The 26,510-nt window shown below is 58.8% G+C and overlaps 1 protein-coding gene and 1 long non-coding RNA gene across 3 annotated transcripts; one reads left to right on the top strand and one right to left on the bottom strand.

Annotated features, from left to right (window-relative positions):
- Window positions 1-13,442: 13,442 nt before the first annotated feature.
- Window positions 13,443-18,028, top strand: LOC309828396. Its single transcript, XR_014297308.1, has 3 exons — window positions 13,443-13,553; window positions 14,266-14,416; window positions 17,919-18,028. It is a non-coding gene; the product is annotated as an uncharacterized lncRNA (long non-coding RNA).
- Window positions 18,029-18,486: 458 nt separating this feature from the next.
- Window positions 18,487-24,242, bottom strand: GATA2 (GATA binding protein 2; the record flags this gene model as incomplete). Of its 2 annotated transcripts, none has more annotated exons than XM_082663678.1 (5): window positions 18,487-18,799; window positions 19,230-19,355; window positions 21,165-21,310; window positions 22,941-23,582; window positions 23,999-24,242. In XM_082663678.1, 5 exons carry the CDS (start codon window positions 24,225-24,227, stop codon window positions 18,500-18,502), a joined length of 1,443 nt encoding a protein of 480 aa, XP_082519804.1. In that variant the 3' UTR covers window positions 18,487-18,499. The 2 variants fall into 2 exon arrangements, with proteins under 2 accessions (XP_082519804.1, XP_082519805.1); XM_082663679.1 differs by having other exon boundaries at window positions 19,230-19,313; window positions 23,999-24,227.
- Between the last annotated feature and the right edge of the window lie 2,268 nt (window positions 24,243-26,510).

Genomic DNA, 26,510 nt, shown 5'->3' with positions numbered 1-26,510 from the left:
GCCGAGGGCCGGGGCGGTGAGGAGACGCGGGCCTGGGGCCCGGGCGGCCGGTGGGCGCGGGCGGCAGCGGCGGCCTGGGTCCCTCGACGGGGGCCTGGCTGGAGTCTGCTGGCTCCAGGGCAGGTTACCGTTTCATAGTACCAGCACCTCCGCTAGAGGGGCAGGGGGAGGGGAGGGCACTGCCGCTGGGACCCGGCCACCAGGCCCCGCAGAGGCAGAGCTGGCTGGCCCTTTGTGACATCAGCCCTGGGCGGGGTGTTTCCCTGCCCAGGAGGCCGAGCCTCAGCTGCCGGCTGAGCCCTGGGGGCAGAGGCAGGACCAGCCGCAGGAGCTGGGCGAGGTGGGCCACGGGCCAGGGGTCAGGGAGGGGAGTGAGGGCTCCTGGGGTGTGTCCACTTAGCCCAACGGCTGGGTGGTTGGCGCGGAGTGAGGGGCCTGAAGTGGGGGACCGAGCGGGGTGGGCTCGGGGCCTCAGTTCATTCTGCTTGTGCCCCGTGATCCCATCAGATCCTCTGAGATGAGCCCCACAGAGGCAGGGGTGTTCCTCAGTGTCTAGGACGGTGCTTGGCAATCAGTACACGTTTGTTGAATGAATAAGGCTCAGAGACATGCGGCATCAGACTCAAGGTCACACAGCAAGTCAGTGAGAGAGAGGGAGATGCAAACCCAGGGCTGTCTGAGGCCAAGGTGGGCAGCACATTGGAAGAGGCATTCCACTCAAGCCTGGTGACAAAAATAGGCGGCGTTGGTAATGAGTATAGTGGTGGCCCCCCGAAGACAGGTCCCTGCCCAAATCATAGAACTTGTGAATGTGCTCTTATCAGGAAACATGGTCTCTACTGATACAGTTAAAGTAGGGATCTCGAGATGAGCTGGCCCTGGATGATCTGGGTGGGTCCTAGATCCAATGGCAAGTAGTCCTTAGAAGAGACAGACACGCACTGGGAGCGGGGGCATGGAGTGGGAGGCAGAGACCGGAGCGGGGGCATGGAGTGGGAGGCAGAGACCGGAGCGGGGGCATGGAGTGGGAGGCAGAGACCGGAGCGGGGGCATGGAGTGGGAGGCAGAGACCGGAGCGGGGGCATGGAGTGGGAGGCAGAGACCGGAGCGGGGGCATGGAGTGGGAGGCAGAGACCGGAGCGGGGGCATGGAGTGGGAGGCAGAGACCGGAGCGGGGGCATGGAGTGGGAGGCAGAGACCGGAGCGGGGGCATGGAGTGGGAGGCAGAGACCGGAGCGGGGGCATGGAGTGGGAGGCAGAGACCGGAGCGGGGGCATGGAGTGGGAGGCAGAGACCGGAGCGGGGGCATGGAGTGGGAGGCAGAGACCGGAGCGGGGGCATGGAGTGGGAGGCAGAGACCGGAGCGGGGGCATGGAGTGGGAGGCAGAGACCGGAGCGGGGGCATGGAGTGGGAGGCAGAGACCGGAGCGGGGGCATGGAGTGGGAGGCAGAGACCGGAGCGGGGGCATGGAGTGGGAGGCAGAGACCGGAGCGGGGGCATGGAGTGGGAGGCAGAGACCGGAGGCAAGCAGCGCCGGGAACGCAGAAGCCGCCCCCCACCCGACACCGGGGGGGCAGGGCCTCCCCCGGGGCCTCCGGAGGGAGTGCAGCCCTGATGGTACCTTGACTGGGGGCCCCCGGCCTCCAGAACTGTGCAGGGTTGGATTTCTGTTGTTTCAAGTGGCCCAGTCTGTGGCAGTTCGCCGTGGTAGCCCTAGAAAACTAGCGGCGCGTGCGGGGCACCCAGCTGTTCCCAGGTGTTCCTGTGTCTTTAATTCTTGTTCTGTTCTTGGAGTATATTTAGAAACAGCAATTAACAAGCCTGATTAACACCTGTTCGTCCTTTCACCTCATCCCCCCCCAAGGTGAGATGGAAAACACGCTGCCCTGCGGTGAGGCACTTAGCGTCTGAACTGAGATAGCTTTCCTCTCGCTTCTCCCCCTCCTTCCTCCCTTCCTCTTTCTCCTTTTTCTCGTCTTCATCCGTTTCCGTTATTCTCCCTCTTTTTCTTTTCCGTCAGTACTCATGGCTGCTGGGCTCCAGGCACCTGGCAGGGGACAGCGTGTTCTAACCAGCCCCACGTGCTGGGAGGTACGAAGCAGACTCTGGAGACGCTTTGTCCTAGATGACAAATGCTGTCACCCGCACAGCCCTGGCCAAAAGCGCGATTTGCCCTCCGTCCCTGGTCCATCCGCCCACGCGTGCTGACACACCTCACACATCGCTTGGTAGAGGGAAGGAATGGCAGAATCACTCCACTGGGCGCGGCTGCAGGTGGAAATAGTTCTGTGTGTTTGTAACTATGTTTCTCTCACTATAGCTAGAACCTGGTCTCGCCAGGCTCGTCCACTGGTGCTGAGGAAAGATGGCCACACACGCGGTTCTCCGCGGCAGCGGTGCTCTGGTTGACTGTGGCAGCCGAGGGGAGAGTGACGAGGTGGGGCGTCCGCGGTGACTGATGAGGCGTCCGTACGGCAGCAGGGGTGATGGGGGCAACGGAGGGGTGTGGAGCCGTGGTGACGGCAGGACGGAACCTGGGATGGTGCTGGTGGAGGTGGCGGCGACCCTGGTGGTGAGGGTGTTGGTGGGGACAGTAGCCCTGCTTGCGGCGGAGACAGCCACTCGTGGAGGTGGTGGTTATGACCACAAAGGAGGCGACGTAACAGAGGGACCGGAGACCGTAGAGGTGCTGTTGACGGAGATGGCGGAGGTGACGGGAGGGGATGGAAATGGCTGCTAGGGGAGCTCTTGTTGTGCTGTGGCAGTGGTGGTGCTGGTCGGGACCCCTGCCACAGCTCAGAGGCTTGGGACCGACACTCAGTTCTCGCCCACTTCACTTGTCAGCACCGCTGGGGCGGCTCCAGGGCTCCCAGGCGCGTCTTCCCCTCCCGGATCCCAGGCTTCGGGAGCAGCTCTCGTGGCGGAGAGGCTGCCTGTAAGAGCTGGTAGATGTGTGGGATGCCTCTTAGAACTTCTCTTGGGACGTAACGAACGTCACTCTGCCTTACATCACGTGGTCAAGGCCAGTGTCGGTGGAATGGGGATGGCACTCCTTCAGGAAGGTTCTGCACATCCCGGACAACACCCAGAGAGGCACAGTCCTCTTGGAAGAGAGAATGGGCAGCTACGGTGCGCTGCGGGTGAGTACGGCGTGGTGGCAGCGGTGGCCCTGGTGGAAGCGGGGGTGGCGTTGCTCCTGGTGGGAGTGGTGATGGTGCGGACGGTTGGGGTGCTGGTGTTAGTGGGAGTGACATGGGGCAGGAGTGACGCCGAGCCGGAGCAAGAGTGCCGAGGGTGGTGGTGACGGCACCGCAGACGTGGCGTTCTCGATGGTCTCTTGCTAACTCAGAATCACCGCCGCCCTCTGCTGTGGTCTCCTCCACACCCTGGAGGATCCCTTACCCATGCGGCTCCGGCTTAGTCTGCAGAGACATGAGATTTGGAAAGTGGAAAAGAAAGAGGCAGTTGCAGGCAGATGAAAACCCAGAGGTTTGCAGCGCCTTCTAGGTGACCCTCTGAGAACCCCTGCTTCAGGGCTGCAGGCTGAGATATTCAGAGGGAGCTCCCCAGAATATCATGAGATTCTAGCAGCTTCCAGGCAAGCTCTTGAGATCCACCACTTTGGAGCCGAAGACCGAGACCATCAGTGACGACTTGCTTCCCGGATCTTTATGCCCTCAGGTCACCCAGTGGTTGTGGAAACTTGTGTTAAATGTCCTTGTACCTGTTACACAGTCAGTAACCGTACACATGGTCATGGTGACAGTGGCTCAGATGAAGTTGGTAGTAGTGGTGGAGGTGGGCATGGTGATGGTGGTGACGACACAGGCAGTGGTGATGGTGTGATGTCAGCATGATGTTGGAGGGGGTGGTGGTGGTGGTGATAGAGGAGATGATGGTGGCGATGATGAGGAAGGTGATGAGGTGGTTGCCGTGGAAACGGGGGTGATGCAGGTGGTGGTGATAATAATGGTTTGGTCATGATGTAGAAACGGTGGTCGTGCTAACTGGGACATTTGTTGAGGTTAAGGTGGCAGCGGTGATGGTGGGGATGGAAAGGATGAGGATGCTGGTGGTCATGGTAATACAGACCCTGGCTGTGGTGGAGATGGCGGTGTGACGGTGACGACAGGGATAGAATGAGGCAGTTAGTGGTGATGGTGATGATGGTGGTGGGGAAGGAGGTGGTGATGGAGGTGATGTCAGAGGTGGGATGGTGGCAGTGCGGATGGAAGTGGTGGTGACGGTGATGGTGCTGGTAACGATGGGCATAATGGTGGCCACGGTAACGGTGATGCTGGTTGAGGTGATGGAGGTGATGTCAGAGTTGGGTTGTGGTGGTGGTGGTGGTGGAAGTGGTGGTGTGACGATAGTGATGTGATGGTGATGCTGGTTCAGGTGGGGACCGTCGTGGTGGTGCTGATGGCAGTGGTGGTGGTGGTGGCGATGAGGGTAACCGTGGGGGGATGAGGGTGGATGCAGGGATGCTGGATGCTGTGGTGATGGTAGTAATGGGGGGATGTGATATTGGTGACGACAATGTAATCAGGATGGTGCGTGGGTGGTTACAACAAGCTGAGACACGGGATCCAGGGTGTTGAGGTGCCTGAGCACCCCACAGAGGCTTCCCCCTGACCCACGCGGCCTCCCCCCGCCCTGCCTGAGGCTCATGCTGACCTCCACTGGCCTCCCTCAGAAGGACTTCCTCTGGCCGCCCCGCCGATGCTTCCGGAGCCCCTCAGCAGGTTCCCTGCCCTGCTCTGCCCGCAGGTCCTGTGCTCAGCCTGAGGCCTCTCGGGTGGGCAGCAGGAGGCAGCTGGGATGGAGACGGGCTGGGGGGCCACCCAGTAGGACTCACGGGGAGGGGCAGACCCCAGCTCCTCACTGCCACGGGGCCCCGAGGGGGGAGAGCTTCCCCATTACCGAGGGGAAGGGAAGCGCCCCATAAAGGGTGCTGTGGAGTTCGGGGGCTGCATGCCGAGGTGACGTCCCCTCCTGCAAGGGGTTTGGACTAGTGTCCTCTGAGGCCCTACAGCGAAAGTGTCGACAGAGACTGGTGGGAGTGTCAGGGGCCTCTGGGGTCCCTCCTCAGGGCCCGCCCAGAGGAACAGGGCTGAGCTGACGCGACCTTCGCTCAGGCCCCCCCCCCCCCGCCCCATCCCGCTCTCAGCTTGCTGGCCGTCCATCACTTTCACTCTCTGAGCCTCTCTGCCCTCATTTGCCGTGGCGGGGAGGGGGGGCTTCTCCCCTCTGGGCAGCCAGCCTAGCCTCCCTGGCCCACCCTGAAGCCCCGGCCTGGGAAGAGAAAGAGGACCTGGATGAGCAGGGGATGGTAGGCAGAGCCTGAGCTGATGCACAGGGAGGCCCAGAGAGGGCAGGGCACACCCAAGGTCACACAGTGGTCCCAGGAGCTCTCCCCAGGGTGAGCTGATGGCAGCCGATTAGGCAGCCACTTGGTATTCTGAGCAGCCAGAGGCCCCTCTCTGTCTCTGTAATTAATGGAGTGGCTTTTTAAAAGGATTCTAATCACCCCTGATCCTATCTGCTTATCACTAGCGTTCCTAATTAGATGATCCTGGCAGTCACTTGGCTAATTCCCCCCAGCCCTGTGCAGCCCTGCCCAGCCTGGGGCAGCCCACCCCACCCCCCAGACAACCCCAGCCCAGCCAGATGGGCGGTTCAGGCCTTCTCTCCCCTCAGGGCCCCTGGTTCTCTAACCGCATTACCTTCAGGATGGATGGGTGACAGCGATGGATGGGCCGCTGGATGGCCAGTGACCGGTGAGTGAAGGGACTGAGTGATAGACAGCTACAGGGGTAGGTGGATGGACAGACGGACAGACTGGGAGGTTGAGAGCTCGGCCTGTCAGGTCAGGCGGCACGGCTGTTTCCTAGCTCTGTGTTCTTGGGGAAGTCACCTAACCTCTCTGTGCCTCGGTCTCCGCATCTCATCTGTAAAATGGGGGTAATCGTAGTATTTTCCTCATGGGGTTGCTGTGAGGACAGCTTAGAAAGGAGGAGAAGCTTGCTGGTGTAAATTAACTACAGCAGTGTGGACAACGGGGGGCGGGGGTGCTAGACGGATGGGTGGAGGGACAGACCGACGGGTGAGTGAAGGGAGGACTGGTAGACAGATGGTCCGAGGAAGAAGGGGAAAAGGGTAGAGGAGCATACACGCTAGTGGGCTGGTGGGAACCGGGCGGGTGGTGGGGTCGCCAGACAGGCGAGGGGAGTGGGGGCAGCCTGTCTTCTCCAAACGCAACAGGACGATCTCAGCTCAGGTCCCAACACAGACATGGCTCAGACCTGCCTCTCCTCCCCGGGACCTCCAGGAGAACTTCCAGCCCAACACCCCCAGCCAGTGGACAGGTGCCCACTGGGTCCCCTGCATCCTTACCCTCCAGCCCCACCCAGGTAACACCCGCTGCGGGTGGGCCACATGGTCTCTGGAGGTCATATTTAGCCTCAGATGGCATTCACTGCCTGAGAGAAGCCGTCATTTGTGGGACCACCCTCCCCACCGCCAAGGTCCAACGTGTGCCAGCCTGCAGGGCAGCAGCTCTCACCTACCCGCCAACAGTGCCATAGACCCCAGCCCAGCACTGCCGGGAACAGCCCTGGGAAGGGCTCTGATCCCAATTCCAACAGCTGGTCCTAAGCATCCAGGAGAATTCGACCCCCAGGGGCTCCCCCAACACCCACGGGCCTCTGCAGCTTGAGTTGCGGGGCTTCCTACGTCTTCCTGGAAAAAGTATAGAACGAAGAAGCCTGAAGCGTCTTTCAGAGTGAGGGCCGGCACACGTATGCACACATTCATGCCATCATCCACCCACCCACCCATCCCACATGTTTCCTGCGCTCCTGTCACACCTGTGCTGTGGTCCAGACACTCTTCTAGGTGCCGCAGGTGTATGTGCCAGTGAACACACTAGATGGAGCCTTGCCCTTACGGAGCTGACTCTAGTGGAAAGATACAAGAAACTGATGACAAGTGAAGGTTTCATCTAACGTCAGGCAGTGAGAGCTGCCGTGAGGAAGAAGCAGAAAGAGGGCTGCCCTTTCAGATGGGGCGGTCAACAAGGCAGCACCCTCCGCACACGTGCTCAGACCCAGGCCCCACGCGTCAGTGCACGCCTGTACGCACAAACACACGCGTGTGCACACAAGCACAAGCCCCCCACGAGGCCTGCAGCCCTGCCGTGGCTGCAGATCGGGGCACAGTGTCCCCAAAGGTGCTGAATTCAGCTGAGTCACCTCCCATTCACCCACCCCACACAGGGATCCCCCGCCCCAGGCTGTGGGAGAGAGAATGAGACACACAACAAGCTTTGGAGGGAGAGGCGACGCCTGTCTGGGGCATTTGGGAAGGCTGCGGGGTGGCAGGGGCGGGTGACACCTGGGCAGGGCCGGAAGGGGTTCGTTCCGGCAGGGTCTGGGGATGGTGTGAGGGGCGGCGGCATTGGCCTCTGGTCTCAGCCTCACTCACATGAAGGGCCCTGGATTTAGACAGCGGATGTCTTTCCAAATGATGCAAAGCCCTCAGTCATGGAAAACATAATATTTCCAGGGGGGAAGGTGTTCCTCGTGCAACTGTAAACACGTTTGCGTTCTCAGTCTGCACTGTCCTGGATGCAGTAGGAATTCATCTTTTTCTAAACCGCTGGTGCCAACAGGGACGGTGCTCCCTGCCCAGGGGACATTTGCAATGACTGGAGACACTTTTTTTATATAAATTTATTTTATTATTTAATGTTATTTATTTTTATTATTTATTTATGTATTTATTTATTTATTTGGCTGCGTTGGGTCTTCGTTGCTGCGCCTGGGCTTTTCTCTGGTTGTGGCGAGCAGGGGCTACTCTGTCACGGTGCGTGGGCTTCTCATTGCAGTGGCTTCTCTTGTTGTGGAGCACAGGCTCTAGGCGTGCGGGCTCAGTACTTGTGGCACGTGGGCTCAGTAGTTGTGGCTCACGGGCCTAGTTGCTCCGCGGCATGTGGGATCTTCCCGGACCAGGGCTCAAACCCATGTGCCCTGCATCGGCAGGCGGGTTCTTAACCACTGCGCCACCAGGGAAGCCCTGGAGGCATTTTTAATTGTCATGACTTGGAGGGGGTGCTCGTGGCATCTTGTGGGGCGAGGCCAGGGACGCTGCCAAACTCCTGCAGTCACACGACAGGCCAGATGTCACCAGAGCAAGGCCAGGAACCCTGGGCTACAGCCCAGAATCATCACTTGATGTGCAGTTATGCTGCATCCATGCTTTTTGTGTGCCAAAGGCATTCACTTCCTTCACGTGAACATTGAAAACATAAGGGTGACCTGTTTGGCTGTTTATTTCCTAATAAATTCATCAAGTCAGAACCTCGAAACATCGAGGGGTTGCCTGGGCCTGAGGGGACGAGGGCTGCAGAGGCTCAGATGCCAGGCCCAAGAGCTTGGATGTGTCCCAGGGTGGGGAGCCCTTGGGAAGATTTGAAGTGGGGGGAGGGAGAGGGACGTGATCAGTTGCATGTTCCAGAAAGATCTCTCCACAACGAGACTGCTTCATACCCAACAAACTGGTAAAAATGTAAAAGGCTGACATGAATGACCAAGTGGTGGTGAGGATGTGAAATTCCCGAAGCCTGCTGGTGGGAAAGTTAATTGGGACAAGAAGTTTGGAAATTCTTGGCCTTGTCCTGTCAGTGTGAGGGTGCTGAGTCCCTTGACTCAGTAGTTCCAGTTCTAGGCTTACCCCGCCCCCCCCCGGGAGAAGCGGGGCCTGGTGTCATTCCGGGACTACAGGACATTGTATAAGCTGTCATGTTGGTCCCTCTTGCAGAGTCTTTTCTCTGACTGGCTTTGAAGCAGGAAGCCGCCGTGACAGCCGATCAGTGTTTCCCTGGTCCAGCCTCTGATGAGAACCCAGCCCTGGTCTCCATCTTGCTGGCAACCGTGTGGGACCGTAAGCTACACCGCGCCTAGGCTCCTGACCACAGACCGTGAGACAGAAACCTGTGTGCTTCTAAGCTGCTGAGTTTGTTGGGATTTCTTTTTTCTTTTATATATATATATTTTTATTTATTTATGTATTTATTCATTTTTGGCTGCATTGTGTCTTCACTGCTATGCGGGTTTTCTCTAGTTGCGGCGAGCGGTGGCTACTCTTTGTTGCGTGCGTGGGTTTCTCATTGTGGTGGCTTCTCTTGCTACAGAGCATGGGCTCTAGGCGCATGCGCTTCAGTAGTTGTGGCACGTGGGCTCAGTAGTTGTGGCATGCAGGCTCAGTAGTTGTGGCGCACAGGCTTGGTTGCTCTGCGGCATGTGGGATCTTCCCGGACCAGGGCTCAGACCCATGTCCCCTGCATTGGCAGGCGGATTCTTAACCACTGCGCCACCAGAAGTCCCTGTGGGGATTTCTTACACAGAATAGAAAATCAGTACGGGGTCAGGGAGGGGGGCTGTTGTATTGTTAGTTATATATTTGGCTATCTGAAATATTTCATAATTTAAATTAAAAGGTTATGAAAGATCCCAATGGCTGAAGAGACAGATCGCAGAGCACGAGCTGGAGGCCGGGGGGGTCACGAGGAGGCCAGCGTGCTGCTGTGTGGGTGAGGGTGGAGCTGGGCAGTGTAAGGGGGCTCAGGGAATGTGTAGAAATGTCCCCTGCATCCCTAAATTCTGAGGAAGGGGAGGGGCCGTCCCAGCGTCCCCGCCACGCCTGGGAAACCTGGATCACAGCCCTCCCCCCAGGTCAGCACAGCCCAATCTGGGGGGAGGAGCAGGGAGAAGGAATAAGGACGGCATTTTCCCAGGGTCCCCTAGGGAGCCCTGCAGTGTGGGCTGGGGGGACAGATGGAGTGGTAGGAGGAGGCCGCTGGGCTGGGTCCACCACGTCCGTCTCCTGGGAGAAGACCCCCGCCCCCACTCCAGCCTGCATGCCAGGGGGAGCCATCCCAGGGAGTGGGAGCCCCAGCCCTGCCTGTACTCAGTGTCCGCAGCTATACAGGAGGATGATCTGAGGGCACCCTGCCCACTTGGGGGCCGGATGGGAGGAAATGTTGAAAGCACCTGCTGAACAGCCAGGGCCGTCCCTTCGGCCCTCCCATCCCTGGCAGCCTTAGGTGCTGTGGGGAAGGAAGAACAAAGAGGTCCCCAAACACCCTGGGCTTCTAGGAGTGGAGACGGGCATCAGGGCTCAGTCTGAAGCCCACTGACTGAAATGGCATTAGAAGGCAACCTCCTTGTTGGGTAAGCTCTCCAAGGACTGAGGAACCTTTGCCTTCCCCATATTATCCTTGTAACAACCCTGCAAAGTGTGGTCTTGTTTTACTGGTGAGGAGTCAGGATTCAGAGAGGCTAAGCCACTTGCTCAAGGCTGCACAGCAAGAGAGAGGCAGCTCTGTATGCCCCACAGTCAGGCCTTGTCCTTCGGTGACATTGGTTAGGAACTAGGGAGCTCTGAGGGGCTGAGGGGAGGGAGACTTCAGATAAGGCTTCCTCTCATATCTTTGGCTGGGGTTTTGAAGGATGAAGAGAAGTTCTCCCGGCAAATCTGAAGGGGAGAACATCCCAGGGAGAGAGACCAACCAGGAACAAGGCAGAGAAAAGAAAAAAGGTTTTGTGAATGATTATTTCCTACATTACAAAAGTGGCACATAACACCTTAAAATATTAGCCCAAGTTTATAAAGTGAAAAGTACCCTCTCACCACCCCGGTCTCTCATACTTCCCGGAAGTAACCACTGTTATTCATTAGGCATATGTCTTCCCGGGTTTTTTTCTATATGTACACAAACATTTTTTTTTTTTTTTTGTGGTACGCGGGCCTCTCACTGTTGTGGCCTTTTCGTTGCGGAGCGCAGGCTCCGGACGCGCAGGCTCAGCGGCCATGGCTCACGGGCCCAGCCGTTCCGCGGCATGTGGGATCTTCCCGGACCAGGGCACGAACCCGTGTCCCCCGCATCGGCAGGCGGACTCTCAACCACTGCGCCACCAGGGAAGCCCCATACACAAACATTTTTAAAACAAAAAATCATACATTATATATTGTTCTGCAGTTTGCTTTTTATCCCCCCAAAGAACCCTGCAGTTTAGCTTTTATTTCTAGTGTTTCTGTGAAGTGCACCTGAGGAGAGCTTGGAATTTCGATCAGCATTCCCACATATGGCACATGCCAGCAGCTGTTTCTACTATGGCAGGCCTTTTCCATTTTTCTGAGAGGAGAGGTGAAAAGTGGTACCTCCTTGCGAAACGTGCATGTACTTGATTCTTTCTGAGGTTGAGCTCCTGTCCAAATGTTTATCAAGTGTTTATTTACATGTCTATTAGGAAGGACCTGTCTGTGTCCTTTGCCTGGTTTTCTCTTTTTCTTGACTGTGTGTGTGTGTGGGGGGGTCTTTTTATTATGTACTGCATTTTTGTATTTTGAGTTTTTGCATGTTTGCATAATTGCAAAATTATCTCCCATTTTGCAAGGATTATCTTTAAATATTACTTTTTATCACTAATGCTATTAAACCTCGTTACAGAAAACTTGGAAAATGGGGAGGAAAAGGAGAAATCATCTATCACAGAGCTGTCACCATTTGTTAGCATTTGGTGACAGTTCTTTTCCCACATGCTGCAATGACTCTTGTCATCGTGTTAGACACTTGTAGCCCGTGACTCGGCTCTAAGAGCGTAACCTTCGGGAGGCATTTTAAAGGCTTTCTCGTGGATGTCCTATAGTTCCCTCACCTGTCTCCTTTTTTTATTGTGGTAAAATACACGTAACGTAAATTTTACTATTTTAACCATTTTAAAGTGCACAGTTCAGTGGCCTTAAGTACATTCACACTGTTGTGTAGCCATCACCTCCATCACCTCCAGAACCTTTTCATCTTCCCAAACTGAAACTCTGTCCCCATCAAACACTAGCTCCCCCTCCCCCTCTCCCTGTCTCTATGAATCTGACTGCTCTTGGGACCTCAAATAAGTGGGATCACACAGTATTTGTCTTTTTGTCAGAGTCGTTTCACTGAGCATAATGTCCTTAAGGTTCATCCATGTTGTAGCAGGTGTCAGAATTTCCTTTCTTTTTAAAGCTGAATAATATTCCATCGTATGGATGGACCACATCTTCTTTATCTGTTCATCTGTTGATGGACACTTGGGTCGCTTCCACCTTTTGGCTACTGTGAACAGTGCTGCTGTGAACAGAGGTGCAAATCCCTGCTCAAGTCCCTGCTTTAGGTCTTCTGTGAATGTACTCTCATCATGCCCTTTTTCTGAGTATTTAGGTTGTATCCAGTCTCTCCGTTTTGTAAATAATGATGTCCTGAACATCTCTATGTCAGAGTTTCTTGTTAAAGGTATCTGGAAGATTACTCAGCATTCAAGTCTTGGAATTGGAATCGTGATCTCAGAGTTCATTTCAAACACGTGATCCCAGCCATTATCCCACCACTCCCTCCCTGCTCCAGAAGCTTTGGCATCTTGTGTGTTCAACAATTTTTCCTTTTTTCTCTTTGGTTCCTAGAAAGGACAAACTTAACCTTGAGGTTTGCAGTGTTCCTTAGCCATTTTATCTGTTGGGGAACCAACCTGGGTGATCCAGCTGGTAGGTTGCAGTGGATTGTTTCGAAACTAACTCCTTAAGAAATCTGGAATGTGGAATAGAATACATGTGACCTGAGGACTCAAACCCAGTGTCCCTGAGACCCAGACAGGCCTGGGCAAGAGGGGCCAGGTAGAGACAGAGACAGGGCTTCCTGAGGGGAGAGATGCAGAAATGGCCCTGCAGACACACAGTCCCTTCCGGGCCAGATCTTCTACCTATTTTTAAGTGAATTTCCTAATTTTTTTTTTTTTTTGGCCGCACTGTGCGGCTTATGGGATCTCAGTTCCCCAACGAGGGATTGAACCTGGGCCATGGCTGTGAAAGCCTGGAATCCTAACCACTGGACTGCCAGGGAACTCCCTGGATCTCCTAATTTAAAATCATTTGCCATTCATTCATATTTTTGTCAGACCTCAGGCTGCTGGTCCTAGATCAGAGCAGGTCTTCGCCCAGGGAGGTGCTGTTCCGCCGGGTGTTCCAACACCGCTGGATTGAATAACCCTTCCCACTGCATTGATCAGGATACCTCCTTTATCATCCATTATCTTATAAATAATAGGGGCTCTTTCGGGCTTACCCGAGCCTGAGCCATTGATCTACTTATTCTGACGGCACAACCACAAGGTTTGAACAATTGTGATCATAGAATCTTGTTTAATGTTAGAAAGCGTCACACACACACACACACACACACACACACACACACACACACACACACACACACACACACACACACACACACACACACACACACACACACACACACACACACACACACACACACACAGCCCTCGCTCTATTTTCCCTAATTTTCTGACTTGTTCTGCTGGTCTTGTTAGTTTTTCCAGATAAAGTTTGGAATCGTTTCGTCATTTTGCCTAGAAGCAAAACAAACCCAGTGGCCTTGTGATGTGCCGGCCGTGCTGTCAGCACAGGACAGCGCTGTGGTGTCGTCTTCCCTTCATCCCAGGTGGGGTGGATGCAGGCATTCCTCCCAAACCCGGTTCCCCTGGGGTGGCGTCCATTCTGTGGCCTTGGGGACTGGAAGGCTTGTTCCCTTCCCTGTTCCCAGCAGTGGGTCAGCAGGAGGCAGGAGGGCCTTGGGGGGACAGAGCTGCTCTGCAAGAATTACAGCAGGGGGTTGGGTTCTTCCACTGAACATGGGAAGAAGCAGCCCGGGAAGCAGGAAGGGAGGAAGGGCCCTGGGCCGCCAGCCCCACTGGGCGCAAACAGACGGAGCAAAGGCCAACCCAGCCCGGGCACCCTGGCGCCGCCCGCAGAGCCAGAAGGGCACCATCGCCCTGAGAGGCCTGCCTGCCTCCCGCCCGCCCTACCTGGGGGGTCTGAGGCCACGGAATCGAAACTGTTGCCAGCACAATGACTCTGGGCTGCGGGACTCATCGCCACTGGGGTGGGCACAGAAGCTGCAGGAGCCCTGACCCTGGTTGTACTGCTCAGCAGTGACTTGCTGGGCCTTGAACCTGGGCCTCCAGGGCCAGTGTGCGTCCCCCGCTCCCGGAGGCCGCCCGTGCTCCTCAGCGGCATCCCCCCGACCCCCACTGCCTCCCCCCCAACCAGGGCCCCAGCAAGGATCTTTGTATGTTTCATCCCCCACCCGAATGCCAAGCACAAGTGGGGTCAGTAAACATTCGTGGGATAAATGAGTGGATCTCATTCAACAGATGTTTGGGAAGCACCTACCGCCAACCCATGAATGACCACGGGGACGGGAGAGGGACGGGACGGTCGCCACCCTGCTCTTCGGAACCTGAGCCCCTTGCGCGATGCCTGGCCGGGGCTCCTCCAGTAACGCTGGCCCGCAGAAGGAAAGAAGTAAGACTGGGAGTGATAGAGACGCGAGGGGAGGCCGCTGTCAGTGTGGTCCTTCTGCGCTCTGGATTCTGGCTGGAGGTCCGGAGCCACGGTCTAGACTCTGGGGTCCATGTCGTCAGTACTCAGTTCTGGGTTCTGAGCTCCACGCCCTAGGCTGTGGCTTTCGGGTCCGCCTCCAAGGCCCAGGTTCTGGGCTGTCTGTTCTGAGCTCTGGATTCCGAGGTCCAGGTTCCGGGCCCCAGGCTCAGAGTCCTCGCCCCAGGTTCTGGATTTGGGGGCGACGCTCAGTGCTCTGTGTTTGGCCTCTGGCTCCTGAGTTCTGGGGTGCAGACTGTCTGGGTCTCTAAGCTCTGGACTCCAGGTTCTGGCCCGGGCTCTGGATTCGGGCCCGGCGGGTAGGCCCGTTTGCCAGAGGCCCCGCTGGGCTGCCGCGGTGCTCACGGCCTAGGATGTAAGCTGTCCGAGGGCAGAGACTCTTGCTTGTCTCGTGTGCCGTGTGGTCCCCACCCCCAGAGCAGTGCCTGGCGTCTCAGCGTTCATCGGGCACGCGCGTGTGTGCACTTGGGTGCACGATCTGATAGACGCTCTCACCTGCAGTCAGGAGCCGGGGCGCAGGCCAGCAGGACCAGCCCTGCCCTCGCTGTGGCCACGGCTGCCAGGAGGGGAGGCGAGAACGCCATGAGCTGGGGAAGGGCTGGAAGGGGAGCTGCTGAGGGGGCCTGAAAGGGCCCGGGGCCCCTGCGCTTTGAGATGGGCCGGCAGTGCCCCCCAGCTACACACCGGAGCTGTTCCTGCTTGCTCTGCTTCTCCACAGAAAGGACACGGGCAGGGTAGCAGTGGCACAGCAGGGGCAGAGGCGTCCTGAGGCAGAGTCCCAGGGATGCTCCCCCATCGCTCCCCCGTCTCTCCCCCGGCCCCGAGTGACCCCTGCCGGCACACGGTCTGGGGGTGAGGAGGATGGAAGGGGAGCCTCCTGGACAGGGGACTTGAGGGCTGCGGGGAGTGACCATCAAATACCATCAGGGACGCAGGGAGCAGAAATTATGATAATAAGGGTCAGGGACGGTGGCACACGTCATGGGGAGACGGTGTCATTCAAACGTGGCACAGAGATCTTGGTGATCAGAGTGATCTCTGGTTGGCGATATCATTAACCATACACCAGGAACATGGGGGGAGTGAGGATGTGATGGGAGCATTGGTGTCATGTATTCGATAACCAAGGGTAGAGGAGATATTGGTGGTCAGAGTCAGTGATGAGCCCCCCAGAGATCTTGGTGGTGTGTGATCTTCTAGGGATCAAAGGCATTGATGCTTAGAGAATCAAGTGATCAGAGACACAGCTGACTGGTGATACCCACGACCAGGGAGGTTGGCGATCGGGGTATAAGGGACATTGGTCGTCGGGGACTTGGAAGGTGAGAAGACCCAGCAGCCACCGAAGTAGGACACGATGATGAGCGCTGAGCAGTCAGGGTTATTAGTAACCAGTGTGACGGTGACCACGTTGGTAGTCAGAAAACTTGACGGTAAGAGTCCACGATCAGGGGCATTGGCCATCACGTACATGGTTGGCTAGAGATGTTGGTGATTGGAGAAAAGTGGCCAAGGACATTGCTAAGAAGACATCAGTGATGAGAAATTGTGTGCTTGGAGATGCTGATCCCATATGAGTGATCAGATCTGTCATTGATGAGAAAAATAGTGATCAGTGACACCGGTGATCATACTTGTTGATGACCTAGGACGTTAGAGACAGGGTGCAGTGGCGATCAGCACGCTGGTCATCAGGAAACATGGGTGATGAGAGGTCCCGGCGATCACAGACGTGGCGGTTATCGGATGTTAGCAACCAGACACACTGGATAGAAATACTGGTGACGAGGTGTGGAACGTTGGTGGTAAGAGATATTCATGATCAGACCTATTATTGGTGAGCACGGTCAGTCTCTGGAGACATTGGTGATCACATCTTGTGGATGTCAGTGATCAGACACATCACTGATCAGAGGGCATCGATGAACTATTGGTGATCACATGTTGGTGATCAATTGTTAGTAATCAGATGTCTGTGGTCACAGGCTCCAGTGATCAGACATGTCATTGATCAGGAATATCAGTCATGATGACTGTCTCCAATAACCAGTATCACTGATTAAAGAGGACAGCCGTCAATGACATGAGTGATCAAAGACACTGGTGACCAGGTTTGTCAATGAACGTGGAAGGAAGAGGACGGCATGGGGAGGGGGATCAGTCCTTGCTGGGTTCTGTGAGCCCTTAGGAAAAGGGTCAGAACATGGGCTAAAGGCTGCAGAACCCGTAGCCTTCCTGAGCCTCCCCGGTATCCACCCAGCCAGGACCAGAATTCAGACGGGAGCAGTTTTCAGGGGAGGAGGGTCAGGACCTCAGACCCCGGCCAGACAGGGCCCCTCTCCTGTTCCAGGGGCCCTTCCATCCAAATCACCGGCTGCAGGACTGATTCGGTCTTAATGACCTCAGCAGCTGGGACCCAGGAGCCCCAGGAGCCCACAAGACAGGCCAGAGGCATTCACAAAAAGTATTTTATTACTCTTAACAGTTTTCACTTTGAAGGAATAGGAAGATAGCATACAATTTTTACAGACAATATATAAATGTTGTACATAATTAACAATAACTTAGTTCACTAATCCAAAATAAAACAGGCCAAATAAAACATAAGACCAGAAAATACTGCCGATTCTTTTTCTTATGCGGATACTAGTACAAAATAAGTTACTTCTGGCTGTGGTGCCCCCCATATTGCACTTGGACTGTATCAGCACAACCCTCTTCCTGGGCCGGGTCCTTGCTGGCCACCGCACCCCGCCACTGCCGCATACAGAATCTAAGCTCGGACACAGTTATGTACAGCTGTACCTTGGGAAGGATCCAGACAGCCACAGCAAGGCAGAGCAGAACCCTGGCACCTCCCAGGACCCAGCAGGGTCGTGGCCTCTCGCTCGGTCCTGGCTCTGACCCACCCCCAGCTCCTGCCTTCGCCACCTGCCAGGTCAGCCCCCTGGAAGCCACGAGCAGCCGAGGCCCCACCCCTGGCCCCTGGCTCCCCGTCCTAGGGCCGTGGGATCTGAGAACTTTTCCAAAAATAACTGCGAAGCTACAGCCTTGGTTTGTAGGTTTTATTCCTTTCCATAGCAAGGGCTTTCGTGGCAACGTACAATTGACTGGACCCAAAAAGAGTTTAAAAATGAAACAACTAACTCATCGGCGAGTTAAGCTTATGTAGGTTTTTTTTTTTTTTTTTAAACATTTTCTTCTTTTGTCTCAGAGTTGGAGAGGAGGGGGTTTAGGGGTTAGCAGAAGGAGGATGTATGTACAGGGGTCCGCCGAGCAGAGAAGGTGGCTGTAGCTCAGACCCGTCTAGGGCGCACGGGTCACCCCAGCCTCAGCCTCAGAGGCCAGGGGAGCAATCGGAGAGACGCTTCCCCTCTCAAGAAAACGTTTCCTTCCTGTGACCCAGCCCCGGCCTGAGAATCTGCGCAGGACCGCCCGTGATTGTCTCTGCCCTCTGCGCCCGGCCTGGGTTCAGCGCTTTCAGAGAGGGAGCCAGTGGAGAGGGTGCAGGCCGAGGTCCCCGAAGACCTGCCCCCGGAGCCGGGCACGGGGAACGGTCAAGTGGCCCTTGGCGCCGAGGAAGCCCCGCGAACTTGGGGCAGCTCAGACCGCCCAAGTCTCCCAGTCCTCGTGAGAAACAAGAGCAAATAAATTACTTTTGCCTCTACTCCCTCCTCCTTCCACGACGCGGTTTCCTGCGTGTGTCCCTTGCCCCCAGTCTTCGTAAAGTTGTCCTTTCTGCTCGCCAAACAGTTATCCGTGGTGGAGGCCCCACCTGGGAGGCCGAGGCAGCCCCCCCCCAGCCCAGGGAGCATCTTCACAGTGACGGCCGACGGGCCCACAGGTGAGGCAGCGTGGGGCTCCAGCTGGGCTGGCAGGGCAGCGTCAGTCTCCGGGGAGGGACGGGCAGCCGAGGGTCTGGTCCCTGCCCCCCGTCCCGGGAGCGCCTTCCCCGGCATCTGTCTGTCGGTCCGTGGGGGGCGGTCCCTAGCCCATGGCGGTCACCATGCTGGATGGGTGGGGGTGGCCGAAGGACAGGCTGGAGGAGGGGTGGATGGGCGTCGGGGTGGGCAAGATGTGTCCCGAGTGGCTGAAGGGCGGGAGGTGGCCCACAGGCGCCATGTGTCCGGCCAGGGCAGCTGCGCTGAAGGGGGAGGCCTTCTCCTGCATGCACTTGGACAGCTCCTCGAAGCACTCGGCCCCCTTCTTGTTCTTCTTGGACTTGTTGGACATCTTCCGGTTCCGAGTCTGGATGCCTTCCTTCTTCATGGTCAGCGGCCTGTTCACCTGGGGGCGACCACGGAGCTTTCAGGGGGTGGAGCTCCCTTCCCAGAGCAAGAAGCCCACCCCCAGCTCGCACGGGGCGGGGAGGGGGCCCACTTCCAAAGGCCCACCGCCCACCACCGTCTTCCCGCCAGCACCGCTGCCATCTTGAGAAAGGCGCCTTTCACTGCGTGGGGCCGCCCGGCAGCCTGCAGGGCGTTCGGCCCACGAGGTGCCAGCGCCACCCCCCAAACCCCACCCCAAAGCCGAGATACCGCTGTCCTCGACCCACCGGCCCCTGCCCCTCCCATCCTCCCAGCCAGCCAGCTCGCCCCCCTCGTGGGAAGCCCTTCTGGCGCTCGGGGCGGCTTCCCAAGCCAAGCCACGCTGGAGGCTGCCGCGCGAAGCGCAGCGGTCCCCCGGGAGGCGGGGCGGGCCAGGCGGGCGGACCTACATTGTGCAGCTTGTAGTAGAGGCCACAGGCGTTGCACACAGGGTCCCCGTTGGCGTTGCGGCGCCATAAGGTGGTGGTTGTCGTCTGACAATTTGCACAACAGGTGCCCGCTCTCCTGGCGGCCGACTGGAAGGGAAGGGGGGAGGGGAGGCGTGGCGTCAGCAGGCTGGGCTCCCACGGCCCCCTCCACCTTCTCCCAGACCCTCGCGCCACCCCGGCCCCCGCCAGCTTAGCCCAGGAGCAGCAAATCTCACAGGGGAATCAAGGCATCTCAGAGCCGTGGAATTCTAGAATCGGAGACCTAAACCGTCACAGAACTTTAGAATAAAGGACTCTCTGAAGCCTGATCTCAGAATCAAAGGGGTTGCAAGAGCTGGAAGGAACACGTAGCCACCTCCCCCATCACCAAACAAACAATCTAACGCTACAGATGGGGAAACTGAGGCTCTGAGAAGGGGTCTTCTGGTTGAGAAGGCTGGCTGGGCCCCCTGGAGCACCTGGGTCTGGAGCCGCACTCCCAGAAAACCCATAATCCTGGGCGTGCCTGAACCCCTGAGGCCAGAGGAGGGGGCCCTGCAGCTGCCCAGGGCAGGGATGTGAAATGCTCAGGGAGTCGAGCTGCAGTGTCCAATGCAGTAGCCACTAGCCCTGTGGCCATTTAAGTTAAACTGAACTAGAATTTAATTCAGTTGCTTCAACTGCACCAGCCACATTTCAAAGGATCACTAGTCCCAACACGAGCTAGAGGCAACCACAGTGGACGGGGCAGACGTACAAAGTGTCCATCTTCACAGCTTTTATTGGACAGTACCAGTCTACGTGTCCAGCACCCCATACCCCAATCCTCGGAGTTCTAACTGCCCCCCAGCCCCTCAGGAAATGCAGGGCAGAGGTGACCTGGAAACGTCTGGTTTCTGGAGAAGGGAGCCAAAGGCTCCCAAGAGAAGAGGCAAGAGAGTCTTTACCCCAGAAAGCAGAACGCCCTCTGCAAACCCACAAGAGCACTTCCCAGGGAACCGCGGGCAGCAGAGGTGGGGGTGGGAGGCGGGGAGTGGCCCCAGGCCCCAGCCTGGTCCAGAGGGGCCGGCCTGCAGCCACGGGGGTGGGGAGGGGTGAGGGTGAGTAAGCAGCCTGAAGCTGGAATTCTGACTCAGGGACCAAGCCCGCATCCTCCACCACCCGGGCCCTCACCCCGCCCTCGCTCCAGGGGAAAAAAAAAAGGGGGCCCCCGAAGCAGCAAGCGATTTAAGCCTCATAAATCACTTCGCCCTGAAAAAATATATTTATTATTCTTAGCATTTTACGCATTATTTGCAGAGTGGAGGGTATTAGAAGTTTCAAAACAGCCCAGCGAGAGGCAGGACTGAGCCGAGGAGAGACTGAAAACTGGCGGAGTCCGGAAACAGATACGCGAAGTTTCCTTATCTTTGGGCTGCAGATGTCCGGATAGGAAACTCCGGCAGGAGATCCGAAAGGGCATTTTTTTTAAAATCACTCAAATGAAAATACACAGTATAGGTGACTCCATGGAAAAATAATAAAGGGCAGGTTTTTTTTGGTGGTTGGTGTGTGTGTTTTATTTAAATAAGCGTGAGGAGACTGTGTGGGGAAGCCAGGGAGAGCAGCCTGGGCTACAAGGAAAATTACTTCACGGCCCTATTTTTAAAAGGAGTTTAACAGAGGCCAGGGGACCGGACTTGGGCCCCTGGAAGCTCAACTTTGGGGGATCCTTGAAGGTACCAGGTGGGCTGCAGAGGGGAAATCTGGCCTGAAAGAAATCTCGCCTAAAAGCCGGGCAACCCCAACTGACACCCAAGTGATTTTAATGATGAGTTCAGGCGCCAGAGCACCTGTATTTGAAGGTTTGCTCTTTTTGTCATTAACTGTCAGCTCCCGCCCAGGCCGACGCCCCCAGCCCAGGCTGCCCGCTCTTACCAGTCTCCGTTTGGGCTTGATGAGGGGCCGGTTCTGCCCGTTCATCTTGTGGTAGAGGCCGCAGGCGTTGCACAGGTAGTGCCCGGTGCCGTCCCGCCGCCAGAGAGGGGTAGCCGTGGCCCCGCAGTTGACACACTCCCGGCCTTCTGAAAGGGGACAGGGGGAGACACCAGCCTGTTCAACCGACAAAGTCACAGGAGGGGGCCGGCGGGCCAGCCAGGCTGCTTCAGGGTGGGACTTTTAGCTCCAGCCTGGTGGGAAGAGGGACCCCGGAGGTGGGAGGTGGGATTCGGAGAGTAGCTTAAGGCAGGGGAATGGGGCGGGAGGGAGGAGCGTGGCCAGGGCCCCAGGGATCTTCAGCACTGCCGGCCCGGGAGAGGGTATTTACAGCAAACTTCGCCGACGGCAGCAAGGGGTGGGGCACGAGTCGCCAGCTCAAGCCGGCTGGGCCGGGAGGACTCGGCCCCCTTCCTAGTCCCTCTCCTCTTCTGTCCCTGTCCTTTCCCCCCAGCGGCGTCCCCGCTCCCTGTCCTGTGTCCTCAGCCCCGTCTTTCTGTTCTCCGTCCGTCCGTCCACGGTCACTTCCTTCTCAATCCCCCACCTCCCTGCCTTCCGCCGAGGCCCTGGACCGGGGTGGAAGTTGCTGTCCTTTAAAATGAAATAAATAATAAGCCCTTTCGTTTTTTGAGGCTGAGTAGGCTAAGTGACCTTGGTCTGGTGGTGGTGGTATTTTGTTTTGTTGTTGTTCAAGGGCCATCTGGAATTCAGATAGAATGTAAAACAAATTTGGGAGAAAGAACTAATTAAAGGCAAGCGAGCTGGTCTGAGCAAAACAGGGCCCCGAGGTGGGACGGGAGTGGGCACTGGCGGCGGCAGGGTGGAGCCACACAGCTGCTGTTACCCCGGACATTTCTCCCCATTTAGTTTAAGCTGTCAGTCCATACGGGCAAGAAAAGGCGGTTTCTGGACTCAGCAGCAAAAGTTTTAAAAATCTTCCTCTTCCCCGTCTCAAAGGGACTGGAAGGAGGTGTGGACAGCAGGAGCCCCACACCAGCCACAGCGGCGTCCGCTCTGCAGCCGCATTCCTGGACAACCCAGCCCGGTCCCAGCCAGTTCCCGAAGCAGAGGGGCAGAGGCACCTACAGCTCCTTCCCCTCACTCCAGCCCTCAGGGAGGGAGAGTGAAGGACGTGCCAGGGGGCAGGGAGCGGCATCGGGTCCCGGGAACTTTGCCTGGGGGGTGGGGGTGAAATCTCCCCATCGAAATCCCAAGACCCGGACTGATGAAGTCGGAGATCCAGATTCCTTAAGGGTCTGGAGCCTCTGGGAAGGGCTGAGTGCACCCACAGCGCGCACACACGCTCACAAACACATGTACACGCACGTATACACCGCCTCACTGCTCTCACCTGCATATTGCATTCTCTCACATGCTAAGTCATGAGGTTGCTCGAATTTTCACTTAAGACGCAGGGAGGGGAAGGGGGGATTCCCGTTGTGTGTTCTGGTCGGGCAGTGGCCAACCTCGGAGGGGAGGGTGAGGAGTGGGGATGGGCAATAAACTTTGGGGCCACCAGGAACACTTAAGGGCAAAAGTTCTAGGGTCCCTTGTCCCCCGTTCTGGGGTCTCAAAGATCTGCTGGGGGCCATTAGAGAGGGACGTCACCCATCCCGGATCCAGGACACCGACACTGCCCCCATCTCCCATATCACGGCCCCCTCCCCCGCAAAGCACAAACCGTCCCCACATCCACTAGGTCCCTGGCCCTGCCTTTACCTGAGCACGAGCGCGCCTTGCTCCGCTGCTTAGGGGTGAAGCTGGAGGCCGGGCCACCCAGGAAGCCTCCGGGGTGGAAGAGCCCGCTGCTGTAGTCGTGGGCGGTGGCCGGCACATAGGAGGGGTAGGTCGGGATTGGGTGGTGTGTGGCAGGCTGGGTGCCCATGGCAGCCAGGCCTGGGCGCAGGGGACTGCCACTTTCCATCTTCATGCTCTCCGTCAGTGACACCTGGTATTTGACGCCGTCCTTGTCCTCCCCCCGGGCCGCAGCCCCCCCTGCGGAGGAGGAGGCTGGGGAGGCAGCCCCAGTGGTGCTGGGGTCGGGAGACACTTCTTTGGGTGGCGTGGGTGGGAAGCCGAAGAGGTGGGAGCCCGAGTGGGCTGCAGTGGGGGGGAGGGAGGCCACAGAGCTGCCAGTGCCTCCCCCGCTCCCACCCCCTGCCCCCGGGTACACAGAGAGGGGGCCTCCGGGGCCTCCGGCAGCCGCGGGGTGCAGCGGCGTCTTGGAGAAGGGGCTCACGGTCCAGGGGTTGTGGTGATGTGCTGCAGCCGCGGAGAGGGCTGCTTTGCCCCCGTCCAGCCAGGGCAGCCCCGGGCTGTGCAACAAGTGTGGGCGGCACATCTGGCCTCCGGTCAGCCGGGCTGCGGGGGGAGGGAGAGGGGTCAGGGTGCACGAGGCTGCGCCGAGCCGGGACACGGACACACAGGGCCACAACTCCCCACAACCAAGTGACCCCTCCCCAAAGAAAACCAGAAATGTAACACCCCAACCGGCAATAGTCAGGAATGTCCGTCCGGAGGGGAAGGACCAGTGGCACACAAGGACCCCCGAACAAGCCTGGAGGAAACCCTCACAGGCCAGCTGGAGACGGGCAGAAGCCCTACGGGGCCCAGACCCTCCCCAAGAGGCCGCTGCCCCGCTCCTTTCCCGGCCCGATTTCTCAGCTGCTCCGATTCCTGCGGATCCCACATCCGGGAAGCAGGCAGCCGGGCCTCGTCCCCTCCCGCGCCGGGCGCTCGGCGTCTGGGCTCCCAGTCACCCGCGGGCCCCGGCTCACCATGCGCGGGGCTGTAGGAGACGCGCGCCCGCGCGTGGGCCGGGTTGGCGTAGTACGGGTTGCCTTGCGAGTCGAGGTGGTTGAAGAAGACGTCCACCTCGTCGGGAGGCAGCAGCTGCGCGGGCTCCATGTAGCTGTGCGCCAGGCCCGGGTGGTGCGGGTCTGGGTGCTGAGCGTTCAGCACGGCGGGGTGCGCCATCCAGCGCGGCTGTTCCGGAGCCGCCTCCATGGCCGGCGGCGGAGGCCCGGGACCTGGGCGGAGGCGGTGGCGGCGTCCCTGCACGACGGAAGGGGGCGTGAGGGGCGCCACCACGGCCCGACACCCCCAAAGCCCCGCCACACGGTGTCCCGCGCGCCGCTGCGCCCCAGCCGAGTTCAGCCGCAGACCGGTCCCGGCTGGGAGGAAAGCCCAAAGCTCAAAACGAAAGGAGAGTGGGGGAGCCGGCTCAGCCACGCACGCTCCCACGGTGACCCGGGTCCCGGAGCCACGCACCTGTGCGCACGGGGTCACACGCGGGGCCAAGCACCGACACCAGCGGCCCCAACAAACGCGCAGAGTCGCACTTCAGCCAGACGCTCACCGCCCCCCCCCCACCCTCGCACCAACCCTGTACACAAACACATAAACACCGACTGGAAGTTGAAGACAGGCGCCCGAGCACCCACGGCGGCACACGATGCTAGCGACACGCACAGAACTACAGTTGGCGCTGACACGGACTGACCTCGCCTCCCCAAACACACACGCTGCCCCACGAGCCCAGAGCCAGCCCACCCCCACCCCCCGCGCGCACTCCCCGGCGACACGAGCAGGACCTCTCACCGAGGCACACCAAAGCAGTCACCCGCAGCCTGGCCCGCAGGGCCCAGGCCCCCGCAGTGACCTCTCAGAGCCCGGCGCGCCCCAGGCCCCCGGCCCGCTCTCGAAGCCCAAACTTACACACGCAGCGCCGCGGGAGGGGGGCGCGGCCTCGGAGCGGGCAGCACGGGCGGGAGCCCGGGGGGCGGCGGGCTCAGGGACGGCGCGTCGGGCGGATGGCGGGGCTCACGGGGTGGGAGCGGGGGTCAGCGCGCGCCTCGGCCTCCGGCCCGCCCGGCTCCGGCCCCTCGGCATCCTCCGGCCGCCCTGGCGCCAGCTCGCGACTCCTGCACAGACATGAAGCGGGGGCCGCGCACGCCTAAGAAGCCCGCGCCAGCCAATCAGCGCCGCGCGCCGCCCAGCCTCCGCCCCCCATTGGCTGCGCCCGCAACTCCCGGTCCCCTGGACTCCCGGACGGACCCGCGGGCCTGCCCCCCTGCGCCTGCCCGCCTCCTCCCCGCGCCCTCCCGGCGGCCCCTGCTGCCGACGTTCACCCCAGGACCCGCACCCCGCGGGCCGACTGTGCGCCCCCTCTTGCGGACACTCTTGGTTCCCCTAACCTCCGGGCCCTCTTCCCAGTAACTAACCTCCAACTGGGCCCCCTCCCCGGGAGCCTGGGCCGCGCACCCTCTGGGTGTTTGGGTGTCCTCTCCCCGGGACCCCAGCCCTACCACTCTCTCGGATCCCACCTCCTTTACCACTGAACGTGGCCATGGGAGTCCAACTACCTACCGACACCGTTCCCTGCCCCAACTGGGGCTCTGGCTAAGCGGGGGGTGGGGGGTGGGGTGGGAGGACTGCTGCGGGACAGCAGGATCGGTGAGGGGCAGGAACTACAGGGCCCCCGTGGGCACCTGGGCCTCGGACAAGAGGCCGCTTAGGACGGCCTGACCTGGTGGAGGTGGCCTGGCTGGCGGCTCCGGAGAGGGGGAGGGGGCGTCCCCTTCCCGGGCGTGGCCTTCGCAGACCAACGGGCCGAACTGCCTGGGGCGAGGCCGTGCAGACCCGGACTGGCGCCGGCGCCGGCTCGAAGGAGACGCCTCCGGGCAGGAGGAGGCATTTTTTTCCTCGGGAAGGGGGGGGGGTCCCTAAGGCGGCCCCTGGGGAGAGGGAGATGGTGGTCTGAGAACTCCGTCCCCTAAGTCACCTGGAACTGCTCTCCACAAGCCTCCAGTCCAGAGATCCGGCTCTGTGGGTTAAGTGGGCCGGGTGCACAAATCTCTTTGCTCTCTCCCATTGTATAGACGGAGGAGACCAAGGCTTGAAGGGAGCCTACGGCCCAGGAGGGGGGTCGGGAACAAAAAAAAATGGGGGGGATGAAGAGACAGGTGCGGGGGTAATGGGGAGTAATCGACATCCTCAGCCCCCTCCCCTCGCTGTTCCACAGCTCTCGGGGGTAGAAGCCCAGAGGGATGCTAGGTGGGTCCGCAGCAGGGGGGAGGGCCGGGGCCCCGGCCACCCCCGGGAGGGTGGGGGGAGGGGCGGCGGGATTGACAGTCGGTAATTGGGTAACTGGAGGCGGCTTCTCCGGCCGGGCAGCCCCGCCACCGCGACGCCGGGCCCCTGACGTCACCCGATTCGCCAGGAAATGAACTTTTTAATAATCTGAGGAGGGAGGAAAGCCCTCGGTCCCCTCGGCTCGGGGGGCACCAG

This window comes from Grampus griseus (assembly GCF_964374135.1).
Source record: "Grampus griseus genome assembly, chromosome: 10".
NCBI lineage: Eukaryota > Metazoa > Chordata > Mammalia > Artiodactyla > Delphinidae > Grampus > Grampus griseus.
The sequence above is the reverse complement of the archived record's forward strand: the minus strand, read 5'-3'. Positions and strand labels throughout refer to the sequence as shown.